General features: G+C 44.6%; 2 protein-coding genes across 8 annotated transcripts in view; both read left to right on the top strand.

Moving 5' to 3' along the window:
- LOC143033258 (tetraspanin-1-like) overlaps nucleotides 1–25000 on the top strand; it is a 437733-nt gene that overhangs the window by 29847 nt on the left and 382886 nt on the right. For 6 of the 7 annotated variants that reach the window (XM_076198481.1, XM_076198480.1, XM_076198479.1 and 3 more), the window contains exon 1: nucleotides 3100–3244. The exons of the other annotated variant lie outside the window; for it this stretch is intronic. The gene's annotated coding sequence lies outside the window, so the exon portion shown is untranslated. Of the gene's footprint in view, nucleotides 1–3099; nucleotides 3245–25000 lie in introns of those variants that run through there. 7 annotated transcript variants of the gene reach the window in all.
- LOC143033256 (zinc finger MYM-type protein 1-like) lies at nucleotides 13084–16135 on the top strand. Its single transcript, XM_076198474.1, has 2 exons — nucleotides 13084–13447; nucleotides 13576–16135. The coding sequence occupies exons 1-2, from the start codon at nucleotides 13432–13434 to the stop codon at nucleotides 15144–15146; spliced, it is 1587 nt and encodes a 528-aa protein (XP_076054589.1). The 5' UTR covers nucleotides 13084–13431; the 3' UTR covers nucleotides 15147–16135.

Below are 25000 nucleotides of genomic sequence, written 5' to 3'. Positions count from 1 at the left end.
GCTTGGAGCTTTCTTCTTCTTCTTCTTCTTGTCCGTTGTGGCGCTTGGAGCTTTCTTCTTCTTCTTCTTCTTCTTCTTGTCCGCCGTGGCGCTTGCAGCTTTCTCCTTCTCCCGCATTTCAAGATCGGAACGATGACCGGACCTGCCTACCCTCCCTCCCTCCTCCTCTTCCTTCTCTCTTTCCTTTCTCCCTTCCCTCCCTTCCCTCCCTCCCTTCCTCCCTCCCTTCCTCCCTCCCTTCCTTCCCTTCCCTTCCCTTCCTCCCTCCTTCCCTCCCTCCTTCCTTTCTCCCTTCCCTCCGTCCCTCCCTCCTTCCCTTCTCCCCTTCCCCCCTCCCTTCCTTCCTTCCTTCCTTCCTTTCTTCCTCTCTCCCTTCCCTCCGTCCTTTCTCACCCTTCCTCCCTCCCTTCTCCCTCCTTCCCTTCCTCCCTCCCTCCTTTCCTTCCTCTCCCTCTTCCCTCTCTCCCTCCTTTCCCTCCCTTCCTTTTCTCCCTCCTTTCCCTCTCCCCCTGCTCCCCTCCCTCTTTCCCTTCCTTCCCTCCCTCCTTCCCTCCATCCCTCCTCTCCCTCCTTCCTTCCCTCCTTCCCTTCTCCCCTCCCTCCTTCTCTTCTTTCCCTTCTCCCCTCCTTCCCTCCCTCCTTCCCTTCCCCCCTCCCTCCTTCCCTTCTCCCCTCCCTCCTTCCCTTCTCCCCTCCCTCCTTCCCTCCCTCCTTCCCTCCCTCCCGACGCGTCCTCGAGGTCTTCGATTTCCGTCGCCCTCGAATCATAAAAACATAAGAATGCTGGAGACCGTAAGAGACCCTAAGGCCTACAGTAGGCAGTTCCATGTCCTTTACCACCTATCATCCCCATCCATGAAGTTATTTTCTCTTAAAATAAACAATTGTCTCTGCGTTCACCAGAACGAGTGAGATTAAAAAAAATAATAATTATAATAATAATCTCACAAGGAAATCTGGATTTCCACATTTTTCCCACAAAAAAGAAGAAATTATTAGAGACACAAGCAAGTTCATAGCAACATATAATCCTTCAAATTCTACATATAATTCTTCAATTTCTCCCACAAATTTGAGGAAAATTCCCACAAAATGGCATCGCTGGCTTACCACATGGTTACCAAGATGGACCGTCTTTATCTCTCTTTGCCTCCACTGACCCCGTGACCCTGTCGCCGGGCGAAGTAGACTGGAAAGGCGGAGGGGTGGGGGTACCTGGAACCGTAACAAGCGGTTACTTTGCTCCTGGAAGGTCGTCATAGAGACGACGACTTGAATAAAAAGATTAATGTCCGCCGCTGATGAAGATGTTGGTCTGGAATGTGTGGGTGATATGGCCTCCCCCCCCTCCCCACATTCTTGGACATAAGAATGAAGGAGACTGCTAGAGACCATAAGGCCTACACTAGGCAGCTCCATGGACACCCAACCACACTAACGTAACGTAACGCAGAGTTCTCGGACAGAGGTCCTGGAAGCCTGGAACCTAAGAAGACGGTTGGTCGTTGCCCCCATCGTCAGTAACACAAGACGGAGAAGAGTCTGAACAGACTGGAATAGATCGAGTGCGCGCTGGAGACTTCCACAGGACACTCAGGTCTTACCAGGTCATGTGGAGAGTTTCGTCTGCGGGGGGAGAGGAGGAGGAAGGAAACCCACCTGGTTCCCTTCTACCCTCCCTTCCCTCCCTCCCTCCCTCTCCCTCCCTCCTTCCCTCCCTCCCTCCCTCCCTCCTTCCCTTCTCCCTTCCCTCCCTCCCTCCTTCCCTCCCTCCCTCCTTCCCTCGCTCCCTTCTCCCTCCTTCCCTCTCTCCCTCCTTCCCTTCTCCCTTACCTCCCTCCTTCCCTCCCTCCCTCCTTCCCTCCTTCCCTTCTCCCTCCTTCCCTTCTCCCTTCCCTCCCTCCTTCCCACCCTCCCTCTCCCTCCCTCCTTCCCACCCTCCCTCTCCCTCCCTCCTTCCCACCCTCCTTCCCTCCCTCCCTCCTTCCCTCCCTCCCTCCTTCCCCTCTCCCTTCCCTCCCTCCCTTCCCTCCTTCCCTCCTTCCCTCCCTCCTTCTCTTCTCCCCTCTCTCCTTTCACTTCCCTTCCCTCCCTCCCTCTCTTCCTCCCTTCCTTTCTCCCCCCCTCCCTTTCTCCCCTCCCTCCTTTTTATCCCTCCCTCCTTCCCTTCTCCCCACCTTCCCTTCTCTTCTCCCCTCTCTCCTTCGCTTCTCCCCTCTCTCCTTCTCTTCTCCCCTCCCTCCTTCCCTCCCTACTTTCCAGCCGGGCATCGCTCATTTATTTAATTCTGGCTGCCGTCAGATCGTAATATTAAGTTTTGTTTCTCTTGGGGAAAAGAAGGTGTTGTGAGGAAAGGGGCAGGCTGACGTCCTGTGGCGTGGAGACTGACAGGCTGACAGTCAGGCAGGCTGGCAGGACGGTAGACAATAGCCGACAGCTGACAGACTTACCAGGTGTCGTCATGGACACCGAAAGCGAGAGTAGTTAAGAGATGTGAGTGGGAGAGGAGGGAGTGGTGGAGAGTGGAAGGGAAGATGATGGGGCGAAGGAGGGAGTAATGAGGCAGAGGAGGGAAGGGGGGGAATGTGGTGGGGAGGGGAAGGAGGCCTGAGTATTTGTTCTGTTCATCGTGACTAAGTACTAAGGTCCATAGTTACTAAGGTTCCTGTGTAGCATCAGACATCGCGAGGAGGAGTTTTTGTGGATGGGATTCTCTCTCTCTCTCTCTCGCGTTGCTGCAGCCTTTGTTTACCTTAGCTCCATCCCGACCGACCGACCGACCGACAGACTCGCTCCAAAGCGCGTTTGAACCACACCCATTTAAATACACATTTGCACACAGAAATTCACGTTTTATGACCCAGGACTTTTACACTATAGTCTTTCGAATGGATGTTCTTTTCTCAGTACCAGTAGTCTGTGTATGGCTGACAATGTACTGTAGGCATGCAGCATATTCACTCTTTCGTCGTTCGCCATGGCTTTGGCATCAAGACAACCACCTGTTTTGGGGTACGATACGTTTTACGGAAGGGCTCCGCGGAGTCGGACGTACGATTCGGGGACAAGGATGCTCGGCCCGACGCGAGCACAGGCGAGTGTGCCTAGACTAGTGTTCGAAGGAGGACGTGCCTGGCAATCTGGGTCCGACTTTGCAGCTACAGTGGCTAAGTAAATACTGTTTGTGCTGCATGTAGCACACAGCGGACTGGACCAAAGGGTTTCCGTAGCTGGGTTGAGTGTGGTAAGTACCATCAAGCTTGACAATCAACCGCTGAAATGATTATTATCGTTGTTTTCTTTTTTATGCAAATCAAAGTTTTCGCTCTAACGTGGCAGTTGTCTGTGATGTGGTCACCCGTCAGTAGGTGAGAGAGGAAACAAGCAGTTGTGAATTGTTAATTACCGAGTTTTGATGAGAGTTGAGGTTGATGGTTCGTTGAAGGTTGGGTAGACTTGAGCTTCTTGTTGAGATTCCTCATGGTTGCGGGAGCGGTCAGGGCAACTAAGGTCACGACGAGATGGGGATGCTACTTGTAAGTCGTCTCTTGTAAGGATAAAATTGAGGGAATTGATTAACTTCCATTTTTGGTGAAATTCCAGAATCACGCAAACACGGGTATTTAACGCGAAACTTGTGTTGTTCAATAGCTCCTAACTTAACCTAACCTAATCTAGCCATTCCAGAAAAAAAAATAATAATAAATGAAAGAATGATAGAATTGAAAAATGTACCTAACCTAACAATTCCACAAAAAAGAAATTATCTCTCAAATGGTGAAATTATAGAATTGAAAAATTTACCCAACGTAACCTAACGTGACCTAACCATTCCACAGAAAAAAAAATCTTTCAAATTAAAAAAAAAAAAAAAATAAAGAATTGAAAATATATTTGGATGGTACAGGAATAGAACCCTGTTTTCTATTTCTTATCTGTGTAAAGCCACTTAACCCGGGAACTGCCGCTTCGTGAGAAAGGGCATCGTTAAGCTATCATGTTACTTAGCATCTGCTGCGTTGCTGTATGTTGGCAATGTACTGCAGAGGAACTTTAAGGATTTATCGTCTAAGAGGGTTCCCTTGTAGTAAGTATCACGCAAACACCCTTTTTCATTTCTTTCTGTTTTGCATATGAAAGATCTATTTCCTTCTATGAAATGGTTAGGTTAGGTTAGGAGGTATTGGACAACGTAAGTTTCATGTTAAGTAGCCTTGCTTGCGTGATTCTGGACTTTTACCAAATTGGGGATGCATTGCAGATATATTTTAGGGACGGTAAAGGAGATACTGAGGTGGCTGTGGGTTTTGTCACGTGCCCCCAAAGAACCAATATTGTGAGGAGGAGGAGGAGGAGGAGGAGGAGGGAGGAGAGATCAAAATGATTTGCCTACAATAAGAGTTAGATGACAATGTAGCTCAGTAATTAGCGACTACAGTGGGCAGTGTCCGATTCTTGCAAACCCACGCCGAAGTCCAGTTGATCGTACCAAAATGTTGTTTTCCTTAAAAATCATTCATTTTGAACGTGGAGGAGTTTTATTCCCTTGGATATATTATCCCATTTGAATCCGGAATTTTTTTTTTTTTTATATGTTTAAATATAACCCACTGTCGCAGAAACAGAGCAAAAGAAACAGACGATATGTATATTTCGACCACAACTGTGATCCTCTTCAGCAGATAAATACAAAGGTTAGATGACTTATCTGCTGAAGAGGACCACGGTTGTGGTCGAAATATACAGATCGTCTGTTTCTTTTGCTTTGTTTCTCCGACAGTGGCTTATATTTAAAACATTTTACCAATCTGCAACTACATTTTGGTTTTGTGAATTCCTTGGTTATATTATTCAGTTTGAATCTGGAGTAATTGGTTGGGTTACTTGAGTGACAAAGGTATATGGGAACATTCCAGCCTGTCTTCTATTTCCATCGCGGAAAAGAGGATAGCGATAGATTTTGATATACGAGCGAGGTCAAGGGGAAGGGAGGGGTCAGTCATGCTGAACGGTAGCGAGGCTCTGGAAGACACGCAAACACACACACACACACACACACACACACACACACACACACACACACACACACACACACACACACACACAAAAAAAAAAAAAAAAAACTTCAGGGACGAAGGAAGAAGGGAACTCTCAGACACTAGACTACCCCCGGCGTGCGTCAACTTGCCCCGGGCGGGCAGAGTGACGTCCGAAGATGCCCCCGAGAAGACGGGCCAAGATAAACACGGCCAAAGGGGTTGTTATCACACTGGGCTGTTTTCCTCCAACCTCCGATTAATCGGCGATACCACCCACCTCCTGAACTTTTTCCGCCGTAAAGTCACTATAGCAAACTATTTTGCTTTCTTAACAAAAATAAAATGTCGTTTATCACACTGGGCTGTTTTCCTCCAACCTCCGATTAATCGGCGGTACAAAAAAAATACATAGAATATCATTGGAAATGCTGGAGGAAAAGCTGGAAGCTGTAAATCTGCTTCAAAAGTCGAAGGAAAAATTGCCCAGCGTGATACCCCCCTCAAGTCCGACTTCCCCAGACGAAGACGACGATGACAGGCCATAGGACAAGTAATAAGGATCGTAGGACCTACGATTAGAGGAAATAGAAAACGGGAGGAGGGAGGACGGGACAGAGGCAAGTCCTTGCAGGATACAGGAGACCTTGAAGAGGCTGGCTGGCGCACATAGCAACAGTCAGGATGGCAAAAAACTTGGCGGGATGGCGATAAATCAGTTTGTAGTGTGGTTAGAAAATGATTATCTGAAAATTACGGCAGTGGGCGAGATGCAGGGACGACCCGACATCCAGGAGGTGCCAATAGGAGAGGGAGGGAAGGGGATGGAGGGGAGGCGAGTATGTTGGGATTGGAATGTGTGGGAGTGGATTTTATGTCATTGTTTTTTTGGCTACCTCCCTTTTAAGAGGGACAGAGCCTTTGGTATATGTATGTATATGAAAAGTCTTCACAAGAACAGGGCAGTTCAATTCGGAAATTAAACTAGTGACATCATAAAGTATCTAGCAACGAAGGAAATGGCGGAAAATATTGGCGAAATGTAATAATAATGATAATAATAATAATGACTAATAATAATAATAAAGGTAAAATGTTATATTACAAAAAAAAAGTCTAAACAAGAACAGGACACTTCACAGAAGTGTGATAGTCGACAAAGTCGCTTTGTCCTTTTCAGGCTTGCCTCCTGATGACGTTACGTCCTTAGTTTCCTTTTCGAAGTGAAGCGACCTGTTCTTGTACAGACCCCGGTCTCTGTTGCCTCTGTTGCGCGTGAAAAGCGTGATCACGGGTCTCTCGTTGCCATGGAAACGGTCTAACAACGATCTCGTTCAGATCGTCTCGTACTCTGTAATTGACTCGTTCAGTCCTTTTTTTCCACAAGTATCTTTGTCGTCTCGTAATATATGTCTCCATCAGACCATCTCGCTTCATGTAGACCATCTCTTGTATTATCTGATTCAGACCATCTCGTGTATTATCTGATTCAGACCATCTCGTGTATCATTTCATTCAGACCATCTCGTGTATTATCTGATTCAGACCATCTCGTGTATTATCTGATTCAGACCATCTCGTGTATTATCTGATTCAGACCATCTCGTGTATTATCTGATTCAGACCATCACGTGTATTATCTGATTCAGACCATCTCGTGTATTATCTGATTCAGACCATCTCGTGTACTATCTGATTGAGACCATCTCGTGTATTATCTGATTCAAACCATCTCGTGTATTATCTGATTCAAACCATTTTGTGTGTTGTATGATTCAGACCATCTCATGTATTATCTGATTCAAACCATTTTGTGTGTTATATGATTCAGACCATCTCATGTATTATCTGATTCAGACCATCTCGTGTATTATCTGATTCAGACCATCACGTGTATTATCTGATTCAGACCATCTCGTGTACTATCTGATTGAGACCATCTCGTGTATTATCTGATTCAAACCATCTCGTGTATTATCTGATTCAAACCATCTCGTGTATTATCTGATTCAGACCATCTCATGTATTATCTGATTCAGACCATCTCATGTATTATCTGATTCAGACAATCTCGTGTATTATCTGATTCAGACCATCTCGTGTATTATCTGATTCAGACCATCCCGTGTATTATCAGATTCAGACCATCTCGTGTATATTATTTAGACCATCTCGTGTATTATCGGATTCAGACCACCTCGTGTATTATCTGATTCAGACCATCTCGTGTATTATCTGATTCAGACCATCCCGTGTATTATCAGATTCAGACCATTTCGTGTATATTATTTAGACCATCTCGTGTATTATGTGATTCAGACCATCGTATCATAAAAGTAATCTGCAGCATGTATCTGCAGTTGCCACGGTTTTGTGTTCCTGGATTTATACAAATATAAATTTGGCTGCGTGGCCCATACCACCTGGGCGTTGATTAACTTGGTGAAATGTCGCTAGCGAAATTGGTCATTGAAACAGCGCCCAGAAGTTATACATTATATACGACGTTTGCCTCCATTACGCAGAGAGGGGAGGTGGGAATATATTTTTCGCCGAAATGTTTCGCCAAATTCCCATTTCGCCATAGTTCCAAACGTATGCAGATTTGGCGAAATGTCATGTGGCGAACCATGATTTGGCGAAATGGGAAGCCACGAGGATGAGGAGGGTCACAGGGAACGTTTAGATAATTAATATGTTTTATACACACACACACACACACACACACACACACACACACACACACACACACACACACACACACACACACACACACACACACACACACACACCACGAGCATAGCTCCCCTTCCCGTAAGATACTAAGTAAATACACGCGCGCTTGCGCTCACACACAAAGTAGATGTTGCGAGATACAAAGACGGGACACCACGAGCATAGTTCCCCGTAGAATACAACTAGGTGAATACATACACGCTAAATATAATAATCTGAGGTTAATTAGGTTAAATATATGAAATGACACTTAGGCTGGACAGTATAAGATGAAATGCATGTATTTCCCGTCAGGGGAATAGTGTGTGTGTGGGGAGGGGCACCTTTGCCCTATGTGGTCGGACAGCACGAAGTGGGAAGTGCAAAACCCCTTGGTGAGCGAAACCCTGTTACTGCGGAAATTAGCTGTGTTTTTTAACTAGGGCCGAAGTTGGGTCGCTTCCCCGCCTGGCCAGGGCTCTCGGGAACCAATGCGATTTAGCCCGTAGCAGTTGCCGGGAATCGAACTCACGACCACACGGGGAAGATCGGTGGGCGGGGGGGGAGGGAGGAGTGGTTTACCACTGACATGCTCTACATCGATTACGTTTGGTTGGATATTGTCCCCCTAAGACGCTGACCTAACGTTCAGGGTGATTGTCCCATGCCCAGGCTATCCGAGTTCGTCGGTCATACGAGGTGGTGGATGAGGTAAAGGTCAACAGTGAGTGAATTGCACTTAGTAGTATTCTTAAAAAAAATCTTTCCTTATATAGATTTTACATAAATCCGTGGAAGGGAAAGATTTATATAAGGAGAGATTTTCTTTTAAGAATACCACCGTAAGATTGTTACGGTGATATTCTTAAAAATTCTTTCCTTATAAATCTTTTATAAATCCTTGGAAGGGAAAGATTTATATAAGGAATGATTTTCTGTTTAAGAATATCCCGTAACATTCTTACGGTAGTATTCTTAAAAAAAAATCTTTCCTTATATAAATCTTATATACATCCTTGGAAGGGAAAATCTAAATAAGGAAAGATTTTCTTTTAAGAATACCACCGTAAGATCCTTACGGCGGTATTCTTAAAAATACTTCTTTCCTTATATAAATCTTTCCCTTCCAAAGATTTATATAAGGAAATATTTTTTTTAAGAATACCACCATAGATATCTTTAACTGCCTGTATCAGACCATATCTCGTTACTATCTCGTTCAGATCGTCTCGTATTCTGTAATTGTCTGATTCAGACCATCTCTGTAATAAGTATCTTGTTTATCTCGTAATATATAAACGTCTCCATCAGACCATCTCGCATCATATAGACCATCTCTTGTAATATCTGATTCAGACCAATGTGTCATGTAACAGTTACTAATCTGGATCAAGAAGACCATTTTGCATAATATAGACCATGAGGTCTCAACCTTTTTCCCGTTTTCTACGTACCCCGAGAGTTCCCAGACCATCGACCCGTACCCTCATTAACCTGACACAGAATAGAAAACGGTAATATATTGAAACTAATTAAATATACAATGGTACCGCAATGGATATCGTACGGTTCAAATTGTAATGACTATTCATCAGTTAAGCATTAACATATAAAGCAATGTACAGTGTTCTCTCTGCAGATTTAAATGTTTGTCATTTTTCGCTAGTCATCCGAGTTTATTTATTATTTAACTATACCTATGCATTTATTGATTCTATTTATTATTATTTATATTATAGTTTTTATTTATTTATTTTTTATTCATCATTATATATATATATTATTATTATTTTTTTTTTTTAACCGACCTAGTTGTGGACCAAAAGGTCTCCTGTCGGCATGCTCCGCCTTTGTAATCCTTTGTAAGTACCATTGTAAACAGTCCTGATAACCCGATATAGACCATCACAATTAGGCCTTTGTATCATATATACGATTCCTTCAGATCATATCGTATGATGCATCTGCCAATGCTGAAGATTATGCATACACCAGGAGGCACTTGCCTGCGGCCCCAGTATGATCGAGCCTAAGGCCCTGTTCACACTAGCAGTTTGAACAGCGCGGAAACTGCGGCTGTACTACATTGTTAAGGGAAAACTACGCGGCTGTGTGTGAACGTCTTCATTGACTTGCATTGTAATTAAACCGCCGCGGTTCCAACCGCCAGTGTGAATAGGGCCCTGGGGGTCTTTCGTCGCACATTGTTCACCTCTGAAATCGAAGATCGTAAAGAGACCAAAAGAACTACGGGGGGGAGGTGCTGGGGAGAGAGGTAGTGTGGGGGGAGGGGGGATAAATGTGGGAGCATAATTTTGAACCGCTGAAATTTTGGGGGGGTGGCACGAAAAGGCTATGTTTAAAGTATGAGGAGGGGAATGAATGTGGGGGCATAATTTTAAACTGAAATTTTGGGGTGTTACACTAAATGGCTATGTTAGAATAAGGGGAGGGGGATAAATGTGGGGGCATATTTTTAAACTGCTGAAATTTTGGGGGTGTTGCACTAAAAGGGGAAGGGAATAAATGTGGTGGCATAATTATGAACTTGAATTTTGGGGTGTTAAGCTAGAAGGTATAGGAGTAGGGAGGATAAATGTGGGGGCATAATTTTGAACTGTTGGAATGTTGGGGGGATGTTACACTAAAATGTGGGTGTATGTTTGGAGTAGCGGGTACGGGTGGCTACAATTTTTTGAAGAGATTTTTTGTCTTTTAAGAGAAAACTTTGGACAGAAAATGGTTCTCCCAAGCGAAGAAATTGTTCTTTAAAGGCACTTTTATGCTCGATGAGACAATCGTTTAACGATTATCGTTCATGGCTCAACGATGATCGTTCATGGATCAACGATGATCGTTCATTGATCAACGATGATCGTTCATGGCTCAACGATGATCGTTCATGGCTCAACGATGATCGTTCATGGCTCAACGATGATCGTTCATGGATCAACGATGATCGTTCATGGCTCAATGATGAGTGTTCATGGCTCATCGATGATCGTTCATGGCTCAACGATGATCGTTCATGGCTCAACGATGAGTGTTCATGGCTCAACGATGATCGTTCATAGCTCAACGATGATCGTTCATGGATCAACGATGATCGTTCATGGCTCAATGATGAGTGTTCATGGCTCATCGATGATCGTTCATGGCTCAACGATGATCGTTCATGGCTCGACGATGATCGTTCATGGCTCGACGATGATCGTTCATGGCTCAACGATGATCGTTCATGGCTCAACGATGATCGTTCATGGCTCAACGATGATCGTTCATGGCTCAACGATAATCGTTCGTGGATCAACGATGATCGTTTATGGATCAACGATGATCGTTCATGGCTCGACGATGAGTGTTCATGGCTCAACGATGATCGTTCATGGCTCAATGATGATCGTTCATGGCTCAACGATGATCGTTCATGGCTCAACGATGATCGTTCATGGCTCAACGATGATCGTTCATGGCTCAACGATGATCGTTCATGGCTCAACGATGATCGTTCATGGCTCGACGATGAGTGTTCATGGCTCAACGATGATCGTTCATGGCTCAACGATGATCGTTCATGGCTCAACGATGATCGTTCATGGCTCAATGATAATCGTTCATGGATCAACGATGATCGTTCATGGCTCAATGATGAGTGTTCATGGCTCATCGATGATCGTTCATGGCTCAACGATGATCGTTCATAGCTCAACGATGATCGTTCATGGATCAACGATGATCGTTCATGGCTCAATGATGAGTGTTCATGGCTCATCGATGATCGTTCATGGCTCAACGATGATCGTTCATGGCTCGACGATGATCGTTCATGGCTCAACGATGATCGTTCATGGCTCAACGATGATCGTTCATGGCTCAACGATGATCGTTCATGGCTCAACGATGATCGTTCATGGCTCGACGATGAGTGTTCATGGCTCAACGATGATCGTTCATGGCTCAACGATGATCGTTCATGGCTCAACGATGATCGTTCATGGCTCAACGATGAGTGTTCATGGCTCAACGATGATCGTTCATGGCTCAACGATGATCGTTCATGGCTCAACGATGATCGTTCATGGCTCAACGATGATCGTTCATGGCTCAACGATGATCGTTCATGGCTCAACGATGATCGTTCATGGCTCAACGATGATCGTTCATGGCTCAACGATGATCGTTCATGGCTCAGCGATGATCGTCAAACTATTCCTCAAAGCACTAATTCTTTGTTTTTGAAAGGGGCTGGTGACCACTTCAACCGAACCTTCAGAATCATTAAAGTCATGGAAGTCCTTAATAAAGAAGATTTACTAAATTGGGATAAGAGAGACACAAGAGGACATGAAAAGAAGCTCAAAAAGGACAATTATAGAAGAGACCTGAAAAAGAACAGTTTACCCCACAGAGTGATGGATGTATAGAATATATATAAGCCAAAACAACAGTGTGTGCAAAAGCAATGCAAGAATTCAAGAGCGAACTAGATATGGAGAGATACAAAGACGGGACACCACGAGCATAGCTCGTTTACCCAAATATGATACCCAGGGCCGTTTCTAGCTATAGGCGGTATAGGCGATTGCCTAGGGCCCCCAACCTACCAGGGGGCCCCCGGCCGGCCCAATGGCTAGGTAACGCTACCGAAGGTCAAATATGAGCCTGTGCCTCTCCCGCCTGCCGACGCAAATAAACAACACGCCTCTTGCAATGTTTGTTATTGTTTGAAATGTTTTGATCGTCTGCTAAAAATACTATCTTGTTAAAAATCACCTACATCTAAAGATATATTATGGTAAGCATTAGTTGGCTTTATTTATTCATTTATGTGTTCACTAAGCTAGGGCTTATGGCTACAGATGTTATAAATTGTTGATTACAAACTCTTTTTGGCCATTAGCTTACTATTCTTTGTCCAATTGTTTGGCTTTATTTGTCACTGGAATTGGCATCACCAGCATTCTTGTTTACTCTTTGGTTGCTTCATGCTTAGCTTCTAATAGTGTAAATTTGTAAGTTTGTGTGTTCTGTGACTGTAAGTTGGAATTCCTTTAATTATATTTGTATGCACAATAGGAAATGTTTGTATTCTATGGAATGTTTACCTTTTCCACCTTTTTCAATATTCAATGTTCATATATGTTCATATGTTCAATTTTGTTTATTTTGTATCGATATTTTATCCAATCCCTTATTCATTTATTCGCTTATTTCTTTATTATCAAAATTATGATTATTTATTTTCTCACTTCACCTACCTAATGAAAAAAAAACACTAGATTGCAGGACCGAGGTTAGCTCAAAAGGAAGTGACAGAAATACATGAATTCTATTCCGTTTGTCGTGTGGTCCGTTTCTCTAGTTCGTATATAATATAACCACAGGCTCAACAATCACCCATCTGTTCACATTTCAGGTCTACCCGAATTTCGTGTATGTAGAATTATTTTTATTAAGGGGTATTCAAAAGGTTTACACTTTACAGATATGTGTGTTAGGCCTACACTGATAAAAATAATCATATTTATTCTACTCGAATATCGTGTATGTAAAATTGATTTCTGTGCTAGGCCTACATAAGACTCTAAGACTCGCCAATCATCATTCCCATAATGGCATCAAAACGAATTTATCTCAGCGGAGCAGAGAAACGAAAGAAAAAGAAATTTGACGAAGAAAAATGATAAAAAAAAAAGGTAATTCATTATTGTTTATTTAATAATTTAAAGAAACATATTAAAGTTTGGTTTTATTATGTTTTCTGAATGGTGAGTATTAATTTAGACTAATGCCTAATCATCTAAGGAAATTTGTAATTTTGCAGGATCAATTCTGAAATATATTGGAGCTCCAGACAGCAAGCCAGAGGAATATTCTGAACTTCCTGAACAGGATGCTCCAGTGCCATCACATTCATCAGGATCTGTCCAGGAAGCTGTACTGCCACCAAGACCACCACACTCCCCAGAACCACAGAAGGCATCATCTACTTCTGAGCAGCCTCCCATTTATTCTAAACCACTAGATCCTGCTAACTGGCCAACCATTCTGTCTGATGCATTTAGAACGGATGCAGTAGGTAGAGGGCCATTTCAGATTAGTTCTGATTTCACATTTCCCAAAAAAGAAGACGGAAGAAGTTTTCATTATCATTATTTTTGTAGAACATTGATTAATGGAGAAAAATTGATGAAGCGGACTTGGCTTATCTACTCAAAAACAAAAAATGCTCTCTATTGCTTTTGTTGTAAATCATTTTCAACCAAAGAACAAAAGTTAGTGACAGAAAGACTGACAGACTGGAAAAACATAGGCACACTTTTGAAAAGTCATGAAAGCAGTTCAGGACACATAGCGCACATGGCAACCTGGAAAGATTTACAACTCAGTTTGCAAACTGGAAAGACAATAGACCAAGCTGAAAGAACACTATTGGAGGCTGAAAAGAGGCGCTGGAGAAATGTCCTGACTTGCTTAATCGCCATTATCCAATCCTTAGCCGAGAGAAATCTTGCATTTAGAGGTTCATCAAACACGTTACACCAGCAGAATAATGGGAATTTTCTAAAAGAGGTGGAGCTGCTTGCTAAATTTGATCCTGTCATGAAGCAGCACATTGAGCGTGTTGAGAGTGGCCAGTTCAGTCATTCCAGCTACCTTGGAAATATCATCCAAAATGAACTTATTGCTTCAATCAGTACTAAAATAATGGACACAATGGTGACTAAAGTTAAACAGTCAAAATATTATTCAATTATTTTGGACTGTACTCCCGATGTAAGCCATCAAGAACAGATGTCAGTCGTCATAAGGACTGTCAAAATGGATAAAAAACCAGAAATTAAGGAACATTTTATGGGGTTCCTTGTAGCTTCTGAAACAACAGGTCTTGGTTTGTCATCTCTAATTATAAAGAAACTGACGGAACTGAATATTCTCCTTGAAGATTGCAGAGGACGATCATATGATGATGGTGCCAACATGAAAGGGAGAAACAAAGGAGTTCAAGCCAGACTTCTTGAGAAAAACCCTCGTGCACTCTATGTTCCATGTGGAGCACATTCCCTAAACATGATGATATCTGATGCAGCAACAGCTTCAATAGATGCCACTAGCTATTTTGGCACTGTTCAGAAACTGTACAACCTATTTTCAGCCTCACCACAAAGATGGGCAATCCTAAAAGATTATGTCACTGTTGCACTCAAAACCTGGAGTGACACAAGATGGGAGAGCCGTATTAATAGCATAGAAGCTGTGCGGTATCAGGCCTCTAATATAAGGGAAGCTTTGTTGAAGGTCAGGGAAGTGTCTGATCCTCTGACCAAGGTTGAAACCCAAAGTCTGGCAGAAGAGGTGGGGTCATACCGATTTATCATTTGCACAGTCATATAGTACGACATTCTACACATTGTGAACCATGTCAGTAAGCTCCTGTAGTCTCCTAAAATGCAGCTTGATGTGGCAGTTGACTTCCTTACTAAAGCGAAAACATCTCTGACTAACTACAGAAGAATTGGATTCACTTCAGCTCAAGTCTCTGCTAAAGATATGTGTGAGGAAATGAATATAGAGGCTGTACTCAAAGAAAAGAGATTAAGAAGTACAAAAAGACACTTTGCTTATGAGGCCGCAGATGAGCCCATTGCAGATGCAATGAAGAGGCTAGAAATAACATTCTTTAATGTTGTTGTTGACACTACCATTCAATCCTTAACTGATAGATTTAAACTCTGAGTGAAGTAAGAGACCAATTTGGAGTGCTGCTCAATTTCCAGAAACTGGATGATCAGTCATTGAACAACCAGTGTGACAAACTATACAAGACATTAACCTCTGGAAATGAAAGTTACATTGATGGAAACGAACTGGCTATGGAAATTAAACACTTACCAAGTTTGCCCTCAGGCAAAATGACTGCTCTTGAGCTCCTCACCTTTATCCACAAAAAACATTTTAAGGAATTGTACCCCAATCTGTGGGTTGCACTGAGAATTGCCTGTACTCTGCCTGTGACTGTGGCCTCAGCAGAGAGGAGCTTTTCGAAGCTGAAACTCATCAAGAGCTATTTAAGATCATCTATGGGGCAGGAGTGACTCAGTGGTCTTGCAATAATCAGCATCAACCATGAAGTGGGGAAAGACGTGTTGTATGAAGACATCATTGATGATTTTGCTAGTAAAAAAGCCAGAAAGCAGAGATTTTGAGCCCAATACAATGCAGTTGGTGGTGGTTTGTATTCAGAGACTGTGATGTTAAGTTACTACTATTTTGGAGTGTGGTTTGTATTCAGAGACTGTGATGTTAAGTTACCAATATTTTGAAGTGTGGTTTGTATTCAGAGACTGTGATGTTAAGTTAAAATAAATGTTTAAATAAATAAATATGGTGTAATAGTTACTTGCATCCTTTAACACCATCAAAAGATATAGAAGTCATTTAATTACTGTTTGGCAAACTTCACAGGTATAAATGAAATACCAATCTGTCTATCTCTCTAACTTTTGAGGGCCCCTAACTGCCTCTTGCCTAGGGCCCCCTCAAAGCTAGAAACGGGCCCTGATGATACCCACCATTGGGTAATTGTACAGTGCAAACCGTGCCTTAACCCTGGAACTCGAACTTTATATTATCGATTCACAAATTTTTATTTCTGGAAAAAAATTCCCCCAGAAAGTAGACTTCTCCCTCTTCTTTTTTGACCGTACTTGAGTAAATTAATTCCTCTGGTAGTAATACACAATAATATTTTTTTTTTTTTTTTTTTTTTTTTTTTTTTTTTTTTTTTTTTTTTTGTGGTGGTGGTGGTGGTGGGGTGCTCGTCACCCCGAATTTGTATTTAAGGGTTAAAGCGACGAGGAAGGTGAAAACGAAAGAAGAGGTGGCGGAGGTTAGCGAAAAGTCCTGAGGGTCGAAGGATCGTACCAGACTGGAAACTAATAAAGAGTTGTGTGTGTATGTATATATGTGTACGTGTGTGTGTGTGTGTGGGACGGGGGGGACTCCCGTCCTGTATGACCGGGTCCAGTTTTGGAAATTAATTATGGACGACCGGGGAGTTCAATGAAAAGTGAGTATATTGGGGGTGGGGGTGGGAAGGGGAGTGTGGGGGAGGGAGGAGAGGACTCTAATGGTCGCTGAGTCTGATCGGGTTGCTATGGCAACGGAGGGATGGACATCGGGACATGGAAATGAATGAAGTTGCGTGGCGAGATTAAAAATTGAAAAAAGGGTAATTGGCAACTGGAAAGGAAAAAGGTTAATCGAGGTTAAGGGAGTTAAAGGTTAACCATCTTCGTTAACGACTAGATACCACGGAAATGAATAAAATCGCCTGGCGACATCCATAATAACCTTCAGTACCCGGTATGGAGAGGATGAGTCGAGTTGCATAGTAAAGGGTTACGCTGTTCACACTAGCGGTTTCAACCGCGGTAGTTCAATTACAGTATAAGTCGATGGAAGCGTTCACACACAAGCGCGCAGTTTTTCTTTGACTATGCTGTACTACCGTGGTTTCCGCGCGGTTCAAACCGCCAGTGTGAACAGGTCCGTAAAGTGCCACAGGAAAACACAATGGGAAAGCGCTACCCGGTACGTAAGGGGTCAATGTAAAAAGGTCAGTGGCTTTAACAAGGGTAATACAGTCAAGGTCATCATATTAAGACAACATGACCGGACTCGCAAGAACTGGTTTACCAACAGTGTAGTTAATGAATGGAATAAACTTAGTGACTGTGTAATGGGCGCTGGAATAATTGGCTGTTTTAAAGAGAAGATTGGATAACTTTATGAATGGCGATGACAGATGGTAAGGCACATGGAACTGCCTAGTGTAAGCCCTATGGTCTCCTGCAGTCTCCTCCATTCTTATGTTCTTATGTCATATATTGCCCCAGGAGAGCAATGGGGTCCGGTCTCCAGTTCGATCCCCCAGCGGTTATCGGTACTTGGTTGAGCTATCGTAGCACAAAGGGCAAGGGTAGTTGCTGCTGCTGTTGCTGGGCTAAAGTGCCTCGTAGCCTGAGCCCCATTGTTTCGTGATGGGGTTGTTCTGCTTCCAGTAAGGAGTATAAGCCCAGTTATAGCCTCGTTTTCCTGTGTATGTGTGTGTGTGTGTGCGCGTCTATATGTGTGTGATACACCATGGTCTTGGATCACGTGTTGGACTCGTGATCGACAGTTATTACACTCCCGGAAGAGAGCTCAGAGCTCACATATGTGTGTGTGTGATTCATCACTGTCTTCGATCACGTGTTGGACTCCTGATCGACAGCTATTTCCCTCCCGGAAGAGAGCTCGGAGCTCGTATATGACCAATCTATGGGTAATGCTGTGACCTCACACGCACACACACACCCAACTCCCCGTCCACAAGAGCTGGAGTAACGACTCGCAGCGCAGCGATACTGATTTTTTTTCAGCCCTGGATGGGATTCGAACCCGGACCGCGGTAGTGGCGGCCGCGAACGCTACGAGCTGCGCCATAGAGTCGTGTGTGTGTGTGTGTGTGTGTGTGTGTGTGTGTGTGTGTGTGTGTGTGTGTGTGTGTGTGTGTTATGTCATTCCTTTACGCCGCAGGCTGTAATTTCAACCTTTAATTCTGCCATCGACAAGCTATGTCCTTCATCTCGTTGGAGTCCCTTCAGAGGCAATGTAACCATTACTAACCATCACCCACCACGCACGTGATCCACATGCTTGCAACATAGCGAGACTCCCCCTCTTGCTTACCTTGCAAGCATGTGGATCACGTGCGTGGTGGGTGATGGTTAGTAATGGTTACAGCAAAAATGGGGCTTGTAGCCCATCTCGAGAAAGAGTACATAGGAAAGTGTAGTACAGTGTACAATACGCTCTCTCTGACGTGCCTCCAGTGTAATCCATATTAGCACATACAAAGGATGATAGTTGCCCTCATAGGGTCGAGTTCTTGATTGTCTGTCTTAAAGATTGAAGTATAATGCCTCATATTAATGAAAAATATTACAAGAAATTAAGGTATTTTGAAGACGTAAACATAAATGAAACCCGAAATAAACACTTTATTTGATTTGTATATAAATCAGCCAATATATATATATATATATATATATATATATATATATATATATATATATATATATATACATATATATATACACATATGTACACACACGTTTATCAATCAAAATTCACTTTAATTCTAAGCCATCAATATTGAGAATCTCGAGGAGGCATACATGCAGAAATTGAAACATATATATATATATTTAAAATTATTTCAGACAAATGAGAAAGAATGTGGGTGGGGAAGGGCAAACGAAGATGTGTTAGGAATAAACTCTATTCCTAACACATCTTCGTTTGCCCTTCCCCACCCACATTCTTTCTCATATATATATATATATATATATATTATATAATATATATATATATATATATATTTATATATATATAATATATATATATATATATATATATATATATATATATATATATATATATATACCAAATCATCTGATTGGATGTCCCTCGGGGCCCATTTGGATGCACGGGGCAATCCCCCCCCCTTCGATTCCCCCCCTTCCTCCCTTCGCTCCCCCCCCCCGCTGCACGCTATTGGCCTTTATGTAGTTACGTAACGATGCATCCAGTACATTGCATGAGGCTCGGCGCTCGTATATTTCCCATGTTTTGTGTTCAATGGGCATTTTATTACCTGTGGACAAATGTTACCTTTGCCCAGGGTGCACGGGGAGGAGGAGGAGGATGTAAGCGCTCCACAGCGCCCTTCACCCCACCCCCCTCCACAGAATAGCCTGATTCTTTCTCTCTTTTTCTCTACCTCTCTCTTTCTCTTTTTCTCTTTCTCTTTCTCTTTCACTCTCTTCACTCTTTCTCTTTATATTTTTTCACTTTGTCTTTCTTTCGCTCTTTCACTCTTTCACTCTCACTCTCTCCCCTTCTCGATCCCTTTCTCTTTATCTCTCTTTTTCTCTTCCTCTCTTTCTCTTTATTTTTCACTCTTTCACTCTTTCTCTTTATCTTTTTGTTTCACTCTTTTTCTCTTTCTCTTTCACTCTCACTGTTGCTTTGCTTGTACTGACCTAACTTAACCAACTCGTGATCAATCAACCCACACCCCTATAGAGAGGTCAAAGTGTGTACGTGTGTGTGTGTGTGTGTGTACGTATGTGTACGTGTGTGTGTAAAGGGTTGTTCATATGATTCATAATGAGTTACGTAAAGGAGTGTGCCTCGTTAATAAGAACATAAGAATGAAGGAGACTGCAAGAGACCATAGGGCCTACACTAGGCCTTATAGGCTATTGACATGTACCCACTGGCCGAAACAATGTACTGTTGTACACAAAGTTCGAGTACTGAAAACCCTCTGTGAAGTAGCCATGAACCAGATGGCGGTTCAGTTATAATGTAAGCCAATGGAGGCGTTCACACCCAACCGCGTATACATGGTGACCCACCTGTAAGATCCTGTTCACACTAGCAGTTCGAACCGCGGCGGTTCAATTATAACGTAAGCCAATGGAGGTGTTCACACCCAACCGCGCATACATGATGACCCACCTGTAAGACCCTGTTCACACTCGCGGTTCGAACCGCGGCGGTTCAATTATAACGTAAGCCAATGGAGGTGTTCACACACAACCGCGCACTTTGTTCCGTGGTGAACAAAGTCACCAGAATAAAGTCGGTAAGGTCGCCTTGTCCGAAGAGGGTGAATGTATGATGTGTTTGTTTCCCCCTTAGAGCGAATTTGATAGTCTGTAACAAATGTATTATTCATGTGCAATATGTTAAAAAAAAATGCAAGCGGCGGCGAAGGCGCAATAAGCGAGGGATTATGGCGCGGTAGCCCGTGGCGCGGGGGAGCGAGCACCATCCTGCTGGGGTCTTGTTTAGGAAATGTGTGTAGAGTATAGCGTAATGTCCTATGTATGTAGGGTTATGTCTAATTTGTTTGCTCTGTCTCACTCCTTCCCCCCCCTCCCCCCCTCTCACTCTCCCCTCCTCTCTCCTCTCACCTCCTATCTCCTCTCCCCCCCTCCCCCCCCCCCTCTCTCCCCCCCCCTCTCTCTCTCCCCCCCCCCTCTCCTCTCTCTCCTACCCCCACTCTCTCTCCCTCTACCTCACTCTCTTCCTCACTCTCTCTCCCCCCTCACTCTCCCCCCGCACTCTCTCCCCACCCCCCTCACTCTCCCCCCTCCCCCTTCACTCTCTCCCCTCCCCCTTCACTCTCTCCCACTCCCTTCACTCTCCCCTCCCTTCACTCTCCCCCTCCCTTCACTCTCTCCCCTCCCCCTCACTCTCTCCCCTCCCCCCTCACTCTCTCCCCTCCACCCTCACTCTCTCCCCTCCACCCTCACCCTCTCCCCTCCACCCTCACCCTCTCCCCTCCACCCTCACCCTCTCCCCTCCACCCTCACCCTCTCCCCTCCACCCTCACCCTCTCCCCTCCACCCTCACCCTCTCCCCTCCACCCTCACCCTCTCCCCTCCACCCTCACCCTCTCCCCTCCCCCAACTCTCTCCCCTCCCCCTCTCTCTCCCCTCCTCGCACTCTCTCCCCTCCTCCACTCTCCCGTCCCCCCACTCTCTTATCCCCCACTCTCCTCTCTCTCTTCCGCCTCACTCTCCCCACTCTCCCTCACCAATCTCCCTACGTTCATTCCAATATTCCTTCTTTCCTTTCCTTCTATATGTGTGTGAGAGACACAGAGAGACAGAGAGAGAGAGAGAGACAAAGAGAGAGAGGCAGAGAGACAAAGAGAGAGACAGACAGGCAGAGAGAGAGATAAATATTTAGTATTATTCTAAAGAAAATGGAATGATGGTCGATCGTGGAGTGAAGAGGCTATGCCCGCGTCGCACCTCATCCTAGAGACTAACGGCAATTATATTATTCGCGCGAGACGGAGACAGAAAAATCGGCCTCCTCAGGACTAAGCACAGCTTCGACTTCGTAGCATCCCAGTGAGACGTCATAGTATAGATTAGTAATAATAAGTTATAATAATAATAACAATAATGATGATAATGATGATAGTGATGATGATGGTAATAATGGTAATAATAATGATAGTGATAATGATGATATAGTGAATTTAACAAAAATGGAAGGATATCAAGGAAATGGTAAAATTATAATGTAAAAATAAATAGGAAAGAAAATTATGATAATAATGATAATGGTGATAATAATGATAGAATAAAATTAAAAATCAAATTAGAAGGAAAAATGGAAGTCAACAAAGTGTAATTTGTTCGGTAGTTAGGATGGAGGGAGAGAGAGAGAAAGAGAGAGAGAGAGAGAGAGAGAGAGAGAGAGGGCCCCCGAGGGCCCCCGAGGTGGTAGAGGTACCAGGCACCGCCATGGTACCGGGGGGGGGAGGGGGGACGGTACTGGGGGGGGATGGGGGGAGGTTTAGTTGGATAATCAAAGGCTGAGGCCGAAGGGTAGAGGGGGAAATATGTCGGAGGGGGAAGTTTGAGTTATAACTCAAGTGTTTGAGTTATGACTCGAGTGTTTGTCATGATACTTGAGCAACAGCGATCCTCGAGACTGAGAGCCAGTTTTAGTTGTTCGTTCATCGGCCAGTCGCTTGTTCAGTTCAGGATCGTTTGTCGCAAGAGGGTGGAAATCTGGCAAAATGAAATGTCGCTAAATGTAGTATTGGTGACTAATGAAATGGTGATCAAATAATAATAATGATGATGATGATAATAATGATGATGGTGGTGGTGGTGGTGGTGATGATGATGATGATGATGGTGGTGGTGATGATGGTAGTGATGGTGGTGATGATGATGATGATGATAGTAATAATAATAATAGGTTTGTTGGTTTAACATTTATACTCGTACAGTGATACACCGACAATGTACAATTTGATCTGATTTCAGGACTAAATTAAATTGCATTAATAATGTGCACTATGGACGGAATGGCGTTATTCCTATAGCGTGTGTGTGTATATATATATGTGTGTGTGTGTGTGATTCACTATGGTCTTGGATCACGTGTTGGACTTGTGATCGACAGTTTTCAATCTCCCGAATGAGAGCTCAGAGCTCGTATGACCGATCTATGGGTAATGCTGTGACCCTACACGCACACACACACCCAACTCCCCGCCCACGAGAGTTGGAGTAACGATTCGAAGCGCAGCGATTCTGAGATTATTTCAGCCCTGGGCAGTATTCGAACCCGGACCGCCGTAGTAACAGTCGGGGATTCTACCAACCAAGTCGTGTGTGTGTGTGTGTGTGTGTGTGTGTGTGTGTGTGTCCGCGAGCGTGCTCGTCCGCTGTACATTAAATTTGACTAAGGAGAGTGTCCATTTTACAAGAAGTTAAGCAGCGTCTTCAGTCTTCGGCTTCTGACATAATGCAAAGTGGTGCTTGTGGCTTCCAAGATAATGGAGAGCCATCCATTACGTCAACTGCCATTGGTCTTGCCTTCCATGAATAGTGCCTGACGGGGTTGAAGGAGAGTGTCTTGTGATTCACCATGGTCTTGGGATCACGTGCTGGACTCGTGATCGACAACTGTTTCCCTTCCTGGATGAGAGCTCAGAGGTCTGATATGACCGAACTATGGGTAATGCTGTGACCTTACACACACACATACACACACACTAACTCCCTGCCCACGAGAGTTAGAGTAACGACCCGCAGCGCAGCGATAGTGAAATTATTTCAGCCCTGGGCGGGATTCGAACCCGGACCGCCGTAGTGGCGGCCGGGAACTCTACCACTGCGTCTAGGTGTCCCGGCGGTAGAGAAGGATGACAATTATTCTTCATGTGGGTGACAATTCTTCATGTGGTCCATCATCCTGGGTTTACGATTCTTCGGTGGTATTAGTTGATGACATTAAGCATAACCCCCATTCAACCTAACCTAATATTTATTCCACTGTTGATATTCGGCGTACTGGGGTGACGATTCTTCAGGTGGGATATCATGGGGTGACGATTCTTCAGGTGGGCGTTCTAGGGTGACAATTCTTCAGGTGGGATCTCAAGGGGTGACGAGGAAACTCACTCTGGTTGTGCTGGGCCTCTTGTTCTCCTCACCTCTGATATTCTCTGCCTCCATTCCCGTCAATCCTGTCAATCCTGCGCACGTGTAATCCATTCTTCCTTATTCTCCTTACACTTCTTAGGTCTTGTTTGATGTTATCCGTCTACTCTCTTCGTTGGTCTTCCCACTTAAGGTCGATTCACACGCATCAGTGCCGTATCAGTACCGTGTCAGTTCAGTGTCAGTGATGTCCGTGTCGCTTCCGTGATAAGGAAAGGTGATCAGAAATCGGGGGTGAGTTTGTAAGAATTATAAGGAACGGAAACGAGACTGGAGAAGGCAATGGGTCTGCCTGGACGGCCTCGGCCATGAGGAGGAGGAGGAACAAGTGTCAGGGAGCCGGGAGAAGGTGTTAGGTTGTGTATTCACCTTTGGTCTTCGGACCACGTGCTGGACTCGTTATCGACAGCTATTTCCCTACCGGAAGAGAGCTCAGAGCTCGTATATAACCGATCTATGGGTAATGCTGTGACCTTACACGCACACTCACACACCCAACTCCCCGCCCACGAGTGGTAGTGAAATTATTTCAGCCCTAGGCGGGGGGATTCGAACCCGGACCGCCGTAGTGACAGTCAGGGAGAGGTCGAGAACGTAAGGCGAAAGGTCGGGGGAGGAATGATTTCTTGTCCAGGACGAAGGAAAAAGAAGATTCAAAGGAGGAGGAAGAGGAGGAGGAGGAAGAAGAGGAGGAGGAGGAAGGGGGGGGAGAGGGGACCAGGCGAAGGAGGGTTCTGCACACACGGAAGGTCCGAAGCATAAACGTGAAACATGGGATACAAATGGTGAAAGTTGTGTAAGGAGGGGGTGGGTGGGGTGGAAGGGGGGTGGAGGCAGCAGGGTCTGCGCTTGCCTGGTCTTCAGCAGAGGCAGCAGGCGCCGAGCAGAGGCAGCAGGTGCCGAGCAGAGGCAGCAGGTGCCGAGCAGAGGCAGCAGGCGCCGAGCAGAGGCAGCAGGTGCCGAGCAGAGGAGCTAGACATTGATGTTATTCGGCGCGACCACCTGCTGGAAAGGGTCGAGTTCTTGCACGAGCACGCCTTCGCCAGCTGAAAGGGGAATGTCCACCTGCTCACAGATGGCTAAAGGAGCCGTCCACAGCTGGTGCTGTCCGCGGCCATCTTGACGCCTGTAATGAAGCTCGAATGCGACAGGCCTTCAGAT

This window comes from Oratosquilla oratoria, chromosome 15, assembly GCF_046742065.1.
Source record: "Oratosquilla oratoria isolate Oo_2021 chromosome 15, ASM4674206v1, whole genome shotgun sequence".
In the NCBI taxonomy this organism is placed as follows: domain Eukaryota; kingdom Metazoa; phylum Arthropoda; class Malacostraca; order Stomatopoda; family Squillidae; genus Oratosquilla; species Oratosquilla oratoria.
Note: the sequence above shows the minus strand (reverse complement) of the source record. Positions and strands in the feature narration are given on the sequence as shown.